This window comes from Equus quagga, chromosome 6 (assembly GCF_021613505.1).
Source record: "Equus quagga isolate Etosha38 chromosome 6, UCLA_HA_Equagga_1.0, whole genome shotgun sequence".
In the NCBI taxonomy this organism is placed as follows: domain Eukaryota; kingdom Metazoa; phylum Chordata; class Mammalia; order Perissodactyla; family Equidae; genus Equus; species Equus quagga.
Genome location: NC_060272.1, coordinates 47,211,509 through 47,227,049, shown reverse-complemented (window position 1 = coordinate 47,227,049; position 15,541 = coordinate 47,211,509). Strand labels below are relative to the sequence as shown.

The window sequence follows — 15,541 nt, the reverse complement described above, 5'->3', positions numbered from 1 at the left end:
TAGGTTATTTGGCAGGTACAGGTTCATCAGAAAGAGAACAAAAAACTTTTCTCAAGAAAATAAGCCAATGACTTTAGCGAAATCATATAGTTTTTACCACATTATTCCTTATGTTCTTTCTACTTTAAAATAGGATAGAGTTTAAAGAAATAGAAATGGTAGTTGTCAACATTTATGACTTTGACAGATAAAGTTTTCTAGACAAGGACTGGTTTGGTGTTGTCCTCATTGTTTTCAAAGAAGCCTTAAGGCAGCTAGTGCTGAGCAGACACCATTGAAAACTTTAGAAATTTCATAATTCTGCCTCAAGACAAATTCTTGCTGCTTGGGGAGAAGGTAGGTCAAGAAATAAGGGGACCCAAGACCAAGCGGATTAGGGAGAAGGGATGGTTACGTGTGAAGTTTTGATATATTGACAACAAAGCCTGTCTTGTATGCCTCCCTTAGAGTTATTTTGTGGAGAAATATGCTAATTCAAAGATATCTAACTAGCTTCACATTTAATTCTGACTTCAAATCTAAGAGTGGCAGAGCAGCTGTGCCTGGAGGCAGTACAATCTTATTTCTATAAAAATCTCTCAAAGCTCCATATATAAGTGGAAGAGTAAAAATAGATAATCAAATCCAAATTAAGGCTATTAAGAATTGATTTAGTGTAAAGATAATATAGCAAGATTTTGTTTAGGTTATGGATGTTCACTAAAAAATGTGTTTGCCTAAAATTTTGATTATGTTTTATCTTATTTTGTCACAGTTAAATAGTTTTATCATTAGGGATTTTAATTGCATATAGTCTATAGAATTCTTTCTGATTACTCTATATCCATTTAACTGAGAAAAAAAATCCCACTGTACTACTTAATGAAAAGAGATTCTAATGAGGATGCAATCAAATTGCAGGCAGACACACCACAAGGTGTGGCTAAACAGTTCCTACTTGTGAAACCCTTGTCACAAATGTTTTACAGAGTCCACATAGTGTATAGGGGAGGAGAAGTCCTTGAAGAAAGTAGGAATTAATTTACCCTGAAAAACACTAGTCACTCAGTGGTATACCACTGATGTGTGTAAAGAAAGAAACAAATAACAAAAGAAAAAGAAAAGAGGAAACGAACTTCTTCAAAGTCTTCTTTCAACCTTCATAATGTAGGCTCCACTATTACGCAACCTCCCCCTATTTTTTCATCTTTTTTAGGCTTCTCGTTCACTTCGCTATTCACTCGTGTCTATTCCGAAGGTTCAATCCTTGACTTGCCATTCCCTAGATTTAACGATTTTTCTTTAGATAACTCATTTTCTTACACAGCATTAAGCAATACTCTGTGAGCTCTCGACCTGGCTTCTCTCCTCAAACCTTGATAAACTTTTTGACTCCTTCCCCATCCCTAGCAGCCAATCCATGTCGGCATCAGGTGCTGTGAAGTCCTTTTTTTCCGTCTATTCTTTCCTCTCTCCAACATTTGTCACTTCAGTTCTATACACACTGCTCAGACCTGTCATTTTCCTGCTCAAAAGTCAATTTCCCACGTGCATACATGTAAAACTATAACATGTACAAATAAAGAAAATCTGTAACAAACCAGCAATCAAACAATAATTTTTAATAATTATTTAATCTCCCCCTTTTCTGGAGATTTTGATAAAATTCTTGGTCTGGAATCAAACTCTCAATATACTTCTTCCCTATCTGGTCCTTTATTTTCAATCAGGCCAGTTGATTCACTAGCAAATTATACCAAATATGGTATAATCTTTACAAAAAATGCATTACTAAATATTTTGATGATCTTTTCTTAAAAGCAGAAGTTTTACTATTTTCTACAGGCTACAGAAAATCTTTAGGTTTGGAACACACTGTGTTGAGTAAAGAAACGAGATAACACCCTGTACTCATCAGTGGATGCTTTCTCCTGTTTTATTTATTCTTGTTAAATTTTGCCTGATTAAGCAAGTGAAAGAAATCTAATTAATAAGTAACCCTCCACTTCCAAGGAGTAAATAATCCAATCAAGATTGAACTGCACCCTCCACATCTGATCCAACAACCTTTTGAAGTATAGACCAGTGATGATCAAATATCTCCTTTTGATGACAGATGACATGTTAAGGAGCACATGAGAGGGGGGTTAACTGTGTTCGCAGCTGGAGCTTTAGCACTTGGCATATTAAATCCCAATTATTTGGGTGACGTCCAAAGACCTGATTTTGCTCAATACATTAATTGTTCCATTCAAGCCTAAACATAAACATGCCTGTTCATTCAACACATTCTCACTAAACATCCATGTGTCAGGCACCAACCAAGCAAAGCATTGGCGTTATAGCAGTCAACAGGACAGATCTCCTCCTTTCTTACCTTGTCCCCACCCTGATGGGACTCAGGAGTAGTGTGGCAGACATTGAAATAAGAACAAAATAAGGGAATAAGGGAAATAAGCATTGCAAAATGAGAAAAACCAGAGTGATAATAAGAGCAAACAGGGGCTACTAAGAGCATTATATTAGCTAACAGTATATGCTAATGAGAGCTATACGCTAATAAGAGCATATAGTTTTACAGCGTTCAGAGTGGGTTCAGAAAAGACCTTCTGAGAAAGTGGGCACATGCTGCTGCGCTTCTTAGCTTATCCCTGCCCTCAGATTTTTGGCCTCATTTCTACGCATTCCTCAAAACTCAGGTAGGATTTCAGGTCCTTCGAGAAGCCAAGCCTGGAATATTCTTATAAAGTCTGGAATGGTCTTCCAGACTTCTTGGTATTCCCAAAGTTCTGCGTGTTACCTCTACACCTTGGCATTAACCGAATATATGGGAATTATTACTAGTCAGTCTCTCAACTGCATGGTGACTTCTTAGAGGGTATCTCTATATCAAGTGTCTAGCAAGTGCTTAATAAATTTTGCTAAATGGATGAACGAGTGAAGATTTAGCATGGAAAAATACCAAACACTTAATTTCTGCCTAGGCTTTAACAGGCAAAGCTAAAGATAAAACATGTAAAGGGTTTAACCAACGTATTTTTGGTAGAGGTTTGGAGCACAGCACAAGGGCTGGACAAGTTAGTGTGTACAATTTCTGTGCTTCTGAAGCACATAGGAAAAAAAATGTACACACATGACTCATCAGCTCAAAGATGAGAAGAGGAAAAGATACGGATTCAAGCAGTTGTATTTAAAGCATAATATGGCAGAGAGATTAAGAACTTGAACTCAGAAGTCATACAGGCCCGTGTTTGAAATTTGGCCACAGGACCTTAAGCAAACTATCAGACCTGTTTAATCCTTGGTTATTTTTGACTATGAACTGGAAATAAAAATATTGACTATCTGATAGGAGTATTGAGAAGACTAAATGGGATACGTATAAAATATTACTTGGCATTTAGTAAGCCAAATAACTCAGTTAATGTTAGCATATTATTAATAATACTATTATTACTTTACTTAGGATGTAAACAAATTTAAAATAATTATAGAAAATCTTATAAATCTTTTAAAAATAGATTGAGATAATATCAACTACTATATACTTGTAGAAAACATAAATATCAGACATAAGTTTTGTTTAAGTATATGAAAAGCAAATTAAAGAGTAAAAGGGTTTCATTTCAATCACATAGTTCAGCTGTAAGGTTAGTATTTTCAATGAAAACAAAGTAATTTTTGAAATACAAAGATTATAAAATAAACTCTGAAATATCATTTTTCTAAAAATAATCATGATCTTTGTTTCAATGAAGATACTTTCCTGAACCAAATTCTGTATTTTTCAATGTCTAGTCTAACAAATCTATCTTTATACATACAGTCCTCAAAGATTAACTTGGTCATTTCAATTTTTTTTCTACCTGGTTAGAAATGTACAGGGAAAACACAACAGAAATAGCAAAGAAAAATAAGTTTAAAAACACTTTAATCTGCTACATTTATATGAGAACAGAGAATTCGATGTTTATGGTATATCTCCTTTGGCTTGCTGTACAACATAATAGCTTAATTGTCACAATAGCCTTAGAACTTAAGATAGTACATATATCAGCTTTGGCCAAGAGAGAAACGCAATGCTCATCTGCTTCTTTCATCTGGACCAAAATGCCACAATTTATAAATAACTATAGATGAGCCTTTGTAGCCTGGACTCTTTACTAACATTAGTCACAGAAGGACCGGGCTCCCCAAGGCTAGTGCACAAATTTATCTTAAATAATTTCCCCCTACATAATGCCTAAAATATTTATTTTAAATTAAGCATAGCATGGGTATATGTATGCCATTATAACCATATTATGATCACTGTGTTGGCTGTGGGTCTTTAACGACTTATAATGGGGACCAAGTTGTTTATTTTATATATTTTATTAATAATAAAAAATCAAAGTCCCTATATGTACTCAAACAAGAAACGTGATAAAAATCAAACCTTATTATGGTTATTTCTGTGTCACTAACTAGCTCTGTCCTCTTGGGAAGTTTTTAGCCTTTCCGAGTTTCCATTTATTCATCTATAGCAAAATCATCTCTAAGTTCCAGGAGAGCACTATCCTCTACACTTCTTGCCATTATTTAGTATGTCACAATGACTCTCAATCATAACCCAAAGTTAGGGATTAATTATCCATGATGAATTTCTCTGACTTATTACAATTCTTTTTTCCTATTATTAGAGTAGGAAAAGGCAACACAGTAACAAAAACATACTTTGAAAAAGAGGTAAAAGATCTATTTAAAATTTTGCCGCAGACTTTTACCTTTCCTTTCATTTATTAAGCTTCTACTATACATACTTGACCTTGAGCAGTAAGGATCTACAGCTATTAAGGATTCATAACATCCATGTCTTTTTCTTATTTACCTCATAATTGTTTTAGGCTATGGTAGAAATTTGACACAAGTTTCTCCACTCAGTCACACATCAATACTTCTAGAACTCAATTCACTTGCACCCAAAACAACCCTTGAATGAAATCTGTCAAGTATTTTTCCATTTATAAATCTGGCAAACTTTGGTGACAATCTCACTCTGAATAAATGGCAACCACAATGGATGAATTTGTTTTCCACTATGGAAGATTAAGCAGATCTCCATAATACGTAACAGTGAAGGAAAGGGAACCAAAGCAAATAAAACCCAATCAACATGAACTGGCACCTTGAAGAGAGGAAGAGGGCTCCATGAAGTTGGGTGTGCAGGAGTTGGTTAGAGATTTTTGAAAGGCGTGAATCTCAGATAAATATCAGAGACTAAGTTAACTCCCGTTTTAGTAATTCTAGCACATCCTTCCACAACATTACCAGAAGAAGCTCTTCTGTATTAACGATTTTGCCAAAATATTGGTCACAGTATTTCAAACTGTACTGGCAAATACAGCAGAGTAAACAAGGTAAGAGATTCAATATTTCAAATTGTATCCTGATGTAAAGTAAATCCACTACTTAAAATAGTATTACAAAAGCACACTGCTTTTGAAAGGATGCACTGGACAACACTGCTCAGAAATGTGTGAGGTTAACTTCAAACAATAATAGTAAAAATAATTCAACTCGAGATCTGAAAGAAGAACGCTCGACACTACTTCAAGGCAATAACGTAGGAACGGGAAATATGAGTACACAAGCTCATAGCAAATATGTACATCCACACATTTTTACTATTTTAGTTATATTGAAACTTGAGAACTTCACAGCAACCTACTAAAATCACAGAGCAACAGGATAAAAGTAGATAAGAAGAATGTGCAATTTATGAATATGATTTATTACCATGGTTACAAACTTTCAGAATAGGCCTCTGAGACATTGGACTGAGACTTTGCCGAATATCTGTTAAGAAAAAAAAAAATAAAAGAAACTTAATATAGAGGTCTGTTCATCTCAAGAAGTATAACAGGGCTTTTTCCAAGGTTAAGTATTTCTGGAAGCAAAGCAATGCTTCAATACCCTGAAATACTTGAAGCAATAATGTTATGACTTTTACTTCCCATTTAATTATGCTACTGTAAACTCCACCGGGATAAGGTGCATATGGTTCTTTAGATGAGACTTGTCACACTAATCAGGATTTTCTAGGTTCAGTGCATTGATTTGTTAATGTGCTACTGACATTGGCCAACTGGAATGCTTTTCTCTCTGATATCTGTCATTGCAAGGGAAGAATTATGCAAACCTACGAAACTTCTGAAGAATTGTTGCCCACAGCACTACATTCTTGACACATGACTTTAAAAGAATGGGAAAAAAAAAAAGCGTTGTTCTTTGTAATAATTCCCTAGAAAGTAACATGAAACAAGTATAAAGTTCACCTTTCGGCTTCGGTGTCCTTTTCCTTCGGTCGCGGAAGGCAGCCCCCGACTGCAAGGCCTCCAGCAGACTATCCATCACTCCTGTCTCATCACCCTCTGTGAAGAGAGATGCAGGGAATTCCATCAGCTCTCAGGGTTACCATAGCAATGTCAAAGCATACACAGAAACTGGTGATGGTGATGGTAGGGGGAGAAAAGATCAGATGCCAGGACTAAGCCAGCAATTTCAAAATAAGATAGGACTTTAACTCTCTTATAAATCAAATATTTTTTAATGAAATCTGTCTCATTAGTGCCTGTGTTACTGTCCACTACAGAGATCGAGTCCCATGGATTCACTTCAGAGCACTGCTTTTATAGTCTGATGGCACAATAACTTTAAATGGAATGTGGTTCTAGTCATATCTGTGTCTCAGGTTATCATAAATCACATTTCCCTGGTCGAAATGGGTTATTTTCAAAGCATCAGCTTCTATTCTAAAATCGACCAGGTGTGGGAGAGGGTTTTTGTTGTTGTTACTGAGATTCTGCCATCTAAACTTATTGTACAAAATTATATTTCCAGGCCAACTTTTGCAAACATGTTCCCAACAACTGATTCTTCACATCAGAGGATAACTGTCCCCTGACTTCAGGTGATGCAGAACAATCACTACAAACTCTTACAGGATGTATGAAAAGTTTGTCTTCTATAATGAAAAATAAACCAAAAGAAGCTCTCAAAAGTCTAAAGGACTGCATCACATTACGATCAGTTTAAATCGACATCCTGTATATAATTAAGAAAGAGGTGGTAATAGAGCCAATTCTCGCTACAAATATCACATTAGTTTGTAATAATCACAATATTTATAGTTGTCAATGCTATATTATTTAAAGAAAGCAGGAAAAAAGGCTTCAAAGAAACTACTGGCCCATCCTAAATTCAAGGAAACACCAAAGACTTCTTTGTCCCTTAGAGAGGGGTTATCTGCAGGAATTCTCTATGAAATTGTATGGCTGGTATACAGTATGTCTGAAGTAACAAAACTATTTTCCTCTGGATTTTTTATTTCTTTGTTTTTGAGACACAGTCCCTTTATAGGGAACAGATGACAAATGAATGCAGTAAAGTACAAATAACACACTCATTTACAGCTTATAAACAGATATATAAATATAAATGTGTATCGGCCCTTTTCCATCTGGTTCTATTTCATATTTTTAGAAAAGTATTAAACCTTGTTGGTGTTATCAAAAAAAGGTGGGTGACAAATAGAGTATTTGGAGGTTGTTAATTCACATGTAAATTTAATTCTGAAGTGGCTTGATGGCTATTTTACCTAAAATACATTAAATATTTCAGACACTTTAATTAGTAAATACCTAGCTATAAAAATTTACACTCAAACAAAACTACAGTTTTCCTGAAAAGAACTGCAGGTAATGCCAAATAGTTAAGGTTGTGTATATACTTCATTAGTAAAAGGAAACATTTTAAAAATCTAAAACTATAAGGAAGCAAGCATAAGATTAATGGAATACACTTTAAAGTAAAAAAAATTATAAAGACAATTTGAACTTTCCTTAGTAAGTTTGCTGTTGGTGGTGGTATAGACATAGTGATTCTCAAACTACTATGTGTGTATAATAAGACTGAGCAGGTGAGTAAATAAGTTGATGTTGTTGGCAGCAAGGATGCTCCCTGTGGGAAAGGAAATGCAAATATGGAATGGGAGAAGGAAAGGAAGAACCATGAAGTGTTGGGTTAAATTTCTAGGTATCAATACAAACTCAAGATTAAAAAAAACAACAACAACAAAACAACTTTTCCTAGCTTGATGCCCCAAAAGAGCCCAGAAGTAATGACACTGCTGTAGCAATGAGCACACCTGGCCCTCAGATCTTGGTTTCTAAATATCATTACTCACTGACAGGAACCAGAGCACTTAGAGAAATGGCTGATTCTAGGGCTGAGACCAAGAAAGTGCGAAATGAGACAGGCACATATTGTTGTGCCAGAAAATAAGACTGTGCTCAAAGACAGAGATGTGTCAAAAGGGCAGAGAAGCCAGACTGGAGGGTAGCCTTGAACAAATTTAGGACAATTTGAGCACTGGATAAGTAATGATAGGAATGGACTATTATACAATGGAAAAAAGAAAAGAATAGTGCATCCATACTGACACTAAAAAATTAAAAATAAATATGGGGTAAAAGAAAGCTCTTATTTACAGAAGAATGTCAACCAAGGATGCCAAAGACATAAAGGAAATAGACAATTCACCACATTACAACTCACATAGTAAGAATGAATCAGGCAGAAATCACCAATGGTTGCAAAAACCATTGTATATAAGGATGTGGGGGAATAGGATATGGAGAAATCTGGCAAATATCACCCTACCTAAATAATCAAATTTGCTGTCACCAACGATGGGATAACTGACATCAATCCTCTCTCGAAGTGATGCACCGAGATGGACACAACATAACCTGTGTAGTACTTGGCACCAAAATATTTAACCTGAATCTAAGTGTGAGGAAACAATCATAGAAATCCAAACTGAGGGGCTTTCTGTGAAATAACTGGCCATGGTTCTTAGAAACAATCATCAAGAGAAAGAGAAAAGAAAAGGTTAGGGAACTGTTTAGATTAAAGGACATTAAAGGAGATTAAAGAGACATAACAACTAAATGCAACACCCAATCGTTGATTAGCTCTTGGATTGTAAAACAGTTATAAATGGCATTATTGGGATAATTAGGGAAATTTTTAAAGGAGCTGGATATTAAATGATTATATTGTACCAATGTTAAGTTACCTGAGTGTGATAATTATGTTACGGTTAGGTAGGATAATCCCACTGTTCTTAGGAGATAGAGGCTGACACGTTTGGCTTACTAAACAACTTACACCACAGCTCCATGTTCTCCACTTAATGCCTTTGAACATCCTGTTCTCTCTATATACAGCATCCTTCCCACTTTCTTCACCAAGCTAACTCCTTCCCCCTCAAGACAGAGAATTCTTCCCTGACCCGCGTGGGCTGAACTGGGTTCCCTTCTGTGTCCTACAGGCATGTGGTACCTCTAGCAACAAATCCTTTACAAATTGTTTACTTGATGGTTTCTACCACGAGACTGTGAGCTCATCAAAGGCAGTGGCTTTCATTTACTTTTAATACCTATAGATAGTATTACACAGAAAGTGTCTTAACAAATGGGGCACTAATATGGTCAGTAGGAAGAACGAATCATGCAGGAGAATAAAGGTCATAGATGGAGAGGGAGGACCTGGCACGTGGTGGGAGTGCATTCCCACCACCATTGTAAACAACACAGCTTTGTTCTTTTCTTTCTCTTTGTCTTATATGTGTCCATTCAGTCGCCAAACTTTGTTCATGCACACTCCCCAATATCTCAAGAACTGATCCATTGTTTCCTCTCCTGACTAAACTTTATGCTAGCAGTCCAGAATGGAATTATTTTTCACCTGAAATATCACGAGTTGCCTGGAGTCATGTTGCTTCTAGTTTCTCTCTAATTCTTATTCATACCATACAGTACTGATAAGTCCTAAAGCAGAATTATGATCTTCAATCCTCCAATCACAAATTCTCAATATCTCTCATTTCCTACACTATAAAGTCCTAATTTACCCACTTGCCCCCCGACACAGATTCTAATCGCTTTTCCAATCTTATCTGTTACTTCCCAAATCACAACCTATTCTTCAGCTAAAGGCAACTGCCTGTGATTCTCCACAAACATTCTCTCTCTCTTGCCTATCGCTCTCCACCTGGAATCTCTATCCCCGCTCTTGTTTCCCAGAGCTGATGGCTTTTCTTGGCCTTCACCCCCACATGCATAATGGAAAAAAACACAATACCAAAGTAAGAAGACCTGCATTCTAGTCTGAGCTCTCAACTAACGATCCGTGAGACATGGACCAGTTATATAATCATTTGTGACATGTGCAATAGAGATAATACCTGTCTAGGGTTAATGAGAGGATCAAGTGAGATAACACAAATGAAAGCACTTGATAAATTGCTAAGTGAAATAAAAATGTAGGGAAATAAATTCATAAATGAACTCTATAGTGCACTATGGTAAGTTCATGAAATATCTGCTTTTTATTCTGTTTCAAGCATTGTTTCAGACACAGAAATTAAATAACTTTTTTTATATTGTATTTTACTATGGCTTTGAATAACATCATTTTGAAGGGAAATTCTGGTCAGAAATACAAGTAGATTATTAATAGAATCCAATGTGCAAGATGCGGACATATAGTGAAGATGTTATTTCAAATGTTAAAAATGCATTTAGAGGGTTGGCCCAGTGGCGTAGGGGTTAAGTTCATGCACTCTGCTTCGGTGGCACAGGGTTTGCCGGTTGGGATCCTGGGTGAAGCGCTGCACACTCCTCATGAAGCCATGCTGAGGCAGTGTCCCACATTGAAGAACCAGAAGGACCTACAACTAGGACATACAACTATGTGCTGGGGCTGTGGGGAGGAAAAGGAAAACAGGAAGATTGGCAACAGATGTTAGCTCGGGGCCAATCTTCCTCACCAAAAAAGGCATTTAGAATATTCACTCAACACATGGTTACTGAGGCCTACTATGTACCAGGACATTACTAGGCACTAAGGATACCTAGGCCCTAAGAGTTAACAAGAAATATTTTCTGCTCTCAAGAGGCGGAAAAGTCTGATGGTTACAGGAGTCTGATAGATATCCTGGAGATGTAAGGCCTCCTAGTGAATTAGGACCTGACAAACAAGCAGCAGTTGGCCACAGCAGAGACTAGGGAGGGAAAAGCATACCTGGCCGAAGGAATAACAGGTACAAAGGCAAAAGATATGAATAAAACCAAAAGTGAGATATAATACAGTATTTAAATGATTCACATTTACCTTATTCTAATACAAACCAGAGAAATAAAAACTAGCTGGTTTTTATTGTAGATTAGAATTCAATTTCTCTAACTACAAGACAATTTATACTCAAAATATCTATAGCCTCTCTCCTGCTGTGAAAACTCTTCTAAATAAATAGACTAACTGAAATAGTCAAAGCTTTGGTCTGTCTGAATAACCTTTCACTTTGTTCAATTTGTAAATGGTATTTTTAAAAATTGCAAAGTGTAAAGGGAAATGGAGAAAGAAGAGGTAAGGGTATTTCTAAAGAAGAATCATGAGAACATGAGGATAAGCAGAGGGTGGAGCTGCTATGGAGTGACTCAGACATGTCTGAGGTCTCTAGGGCCTGTGACTGGAAGAATAGAAAATATGGAAAAATGTTTCATAATATTGAGTTTAGTGGGGAACAAATATTGAAGAGACTAATGAGCTTCCTTTTGGACATCTGAGTGCAAGGTGCTAGCAAGGACTTTCAGATAACTTCTGGAAGTAAGCTGGACATTCTGGCCTCAAATGCCGACAAAAATTTGGGTGATATTTTCAGAACTCATTTGCATATTACAAAAAATACTCATTCAGAACTATGGGCCAGACCCTGAGAAAGGCCTTGGAAATATGAGAGTAAGACTTTAATTTTTCCTCATAGATGCTAGTGGCACTCTGCGAGTGCAGATGACTCCATCAGGGGATGCAGGATCTTGGGAACCAGCTAAATATAAAGAGCAAGAGAAAAAAGACAAGGCAGTGATACAGTAGGAACATTCTTTCCTTTACTGAATTTTCCTCAAGTCAAAGTACAAGACTGAAATTACATATAACTAAGGATACAGGGAAAATCCTAAAAGCTTCCAGAACATTAAAAACCAACCAAAATAGGTCACATAAAAAGGGAAGGAATCAGAATGCAACTAGGTTTCTCAATGGCAACACTGAATTTCAGAAGATGGGAAAGATGGATTTCAAATTCTGAAGAGAAATTATTTCCAATGAAGAGATGGTTATGTTGCCAATACGATGAGTATCGAAAATGGACATTTTCAGACATGCAAAACCCCTATACAAACATTCTTAGAAAGCTACTGGAAGGTGTGCCTTTGCAAAACAAGGGAGAAATGTAAGAAAAAAGAAAAACATGAGATCCAGGGAAAGTGAGGGGACAAAACAGCAAAGTGGCAAAAAGAATTCCCAGGATGACACTTGTGTTCCAGGCCCAGAGCAGCCAGTTGAGATCATATGGGAGAAAACTGGGCCATAGGAGAGAAGAGCAGCCAGGGAACTGAAAGCAAGTCTGCTGTGTGGGAATGTTTGCAAAAATGACGGCTGCTTATTTCACAGAGCTGTCAGAGTTTGGATAAAATAGTGACAGGTATGCATAAATACTGAGCAAATTTTAAAAAATATTGTTAGTATAAGCCTAGAAATAACATTGTTGTCCAACAGGAAACAATCATGGAATACTAACTGGAGGGGAGAAATATTTACATTCGTTTGACCATCAATTGTGATACAATTATGATGTGCAGACAGCAGGGGTAAAGGAGACGGGTACCCGAGGAGATTGTAAGTTGGGAGAGGGCATAAGGGAGCTAAATATTCAACCACTTACAGGAATTCAGTAATGTCGAAAATGAATAAATTGACAATAGTCTAAGCATATTATCTAGAAATAGGAAAGTGGTAAATACTAGGAAAAAACCCCTAAGAATTAAAAGTGATTGCCTCTGGGATGTGGGATGGAATCGAGAGGAATGAGGGAGAAGATACTTTCTTATGCTATGAGCCTATTACATTTCATTTAATTTTGCAGACCTTATGTTGATAAATACAAAGTAGCTAAAAAAAGTTCCTGACAGGAAAAGATGACTGAGAAGGAGGAGGAGATGAAATAAGAGGTTGATTCATTTTAAATTTATTTAAATTTATTTTTATTTTTTGAGGAAGATTAGCCCTGAGCTAACATCTGCCACCAATCCTCCTCTTTTTGCTGAGGAAGACTGGCCCTGAGCTAACATCCGTGCCCATCTTCCTCTACTTTATATGTGGGACGCCTACCACAGCATGCCCTGACAAGTGGTGGGTAGGTCCACACCCAGGATCCGAACCAGCAAACCCCGGTCCACCAAAGTGGAACATGAGAACTTAACTGCTGCGCTACCAGGCTGGCCCCAAGAGGTTGATTCTTGACCTAAATGTGCTTTCCTCTGATAAGGAGAATAAGAGAGGTAACAAATGGTACAACACAACACGAGGAGTATGATGATGGAGTTCTCCAGCCTAGGAAGGACACTTGGCATGGGGCAGAGGGAGAAGGGACAGCAGACACAGAAGCCCTCCTGGATACCTAAGACTTAAAGAATAGCTTTACATTTGCTAGAGCTTCCTGAAGAGGGAAGGCCGTGTTAGAGCTCACAGAACAGCTGTACAAGGCAAGGGTCTGCAGGGATGTGAAACACTTGGGAGAACTCAGATATTGTAGGAATGGAGAGCAGGGTACCAGTGCGGGAGGGATACGTGATGCTGAGGAGGGAGGTATCAGCACTGACTATGCCAGGCTATGCAGTTTGGGTTTTACCTTTAAGGGAGCCATTAACTCATTTTAAGCTAGGAAATAACACAGTCAAATTTCTACTTTGGAAAGATCACTCTGAGAAGAGATGGGTTTAGTGATTTAAATCTAGGCAAAATGTGATTGCAAAGCCCAGGTGAGGAACAGAAGTGATGAAAATGTAAAAGAGAAAGGACGAAGAACAGAAAAATCTTGGTCTGCATGGAGGTGAGTATTAAACTATAAAGTTGAGGATAATTTCCAGGTATCCATCTTGGCCAACTGGATACTTGTAGATATTTTTCACCAAGAACTGAATTATTTTGTTTGGTGGTAGAATGCAGCTGAGCCTAGAGAGGAGCTCAGTTTTGGATAATGTTGAGGTGATTAAGGGTATACAGAAGGCTCATGGTTTCACAGGTTTAAAACTTGGGGAGGAAGAATTGGTTATACTAATAGGTTTAACTCAGAAGCAAACTGGTCGTACTTGAAGCTATTGAAAAGAGTGTAAGCAGAGTGAAATGGTAGAGAATACAAGTTTTGAATTCAAATAGCTTGGATTTTTTCCAATTAGCAATCAGTGTGACCTTGGACAAACTGCTTAACCTTACTAACCCCCATTTTTTCCCTCAACTTTAATGTGGGAATAAGAATAGCACCTACTTCACAAGGTTATTGGGAGGGTTGGAGGAGATAAATTATGTGCAATGCTCAGCAGAGTGCCTGGCACGTGGTAAGCACTTGATAACAGATCATCTTTGTTGTGGTAGTTATTGATATTATGGCAGTACATGAGCTTTCTTAAGAAGAGTGTGTGTAGTGATTAAAAAAAAAGAGAGCTGAGGAAAAGCCACAGGCAAACTAAGATGTAAAGGGGATTTTAGGAAGAAAGGACTCTTCTCAACCTGTGATCACTTTCCATTGTGTTTACTTTGCATGCGCTTTTAAAGTTCTCTTTTTACTCCCATCGTCTACTGAATACATTTTATATGATTTCAGTAGCAGTTAGAGATCTACGGAAACCACCATTTAGAATTTGGAGTGGGAATAGGAGAAGGAAAGCTCAATTCCTTGAAAGAATTGTTGAAAGTGTGTAGCTGATGCACAAAATTCATGGATTCATAGTTTAACCCAACTCTTTCTAAAAGAAACATGAGAGAGCTGCCCTAACCAAATTTCATAAATTATTGTTCTATGCTGCTGGTGACAGACCTTCTGGGAACCAGATTATATTTGCTTTACTTGGTAAACTAGTTCAGTCTTTAACCTTCTAGAACAAAGCTCAAATACAACTTAAACTAGACAGCAAAATGACAGGAATAATTTAAAACAAAGTCTTTGAACTTGTCTTAATCTAGATATGAAACTGAAAATTCATTTGAGTTAAATGAGTTAGAAAGACAATTTTCATTGGGATTTAACTGATAAAATGATAATTGGAACAGTTCTCTTTCAACCATAAAAAAATGGAATTTTATTTTTTAAATTTTCTCTCCACTATTCTTCAGTATTTGTGCAACTTGAACTAAATATATTTCCTATTATAAATTATAAGGAAAAAAATAGAATCTTTTACAAAGAAGGAAATTTTTTTGTTGTCCTAAAAGAGAAAAATTAGGAGCAAAGTCAAGGAGTCAAAATGCTGGGCTTCAATCTTGGTTCCTACTTTTACCAGCTGTGAGCCTCTCAAAGACCATCTTGTGCCTCCCCAATTCCTCATCTATAAGATGGAGACAACAATAGTATATACCTCAAAAGGTTGTTGTGAGGACTAAGTGAGCTAATACATGT

The 15,541-nt window shown here is 36.8% G+C and overlaps 1 protein-coding gene across 1 annotated transcript in view; it reads right to left on the bottom strand.

Annotated features, from left to right (window-relative positions):
- The window catches only part of DIAPH3 (diaphanous related formin 3), a 482,479-nt gene that overhangs the window by 108,664 nt on the left and 358,274 nt on the right, over positions 1-15,541 (bottom strand). The window contains exons 26-27 of the mRNA XM_046664521.1: positions 6,297-6,392; positions 5,758-5,817 (exon numbers count right to left, since the gene is read on the bottom strand). Coding sequence (XP_046520477.1) covers positions 5,758-5,817; positions 6,297-6,392 — 156 coding nt within the window. The remainder of the gene's footprint in view (positions 1-5,757; positions 5,818-6,296; positions 6,393-15,541) is intronic.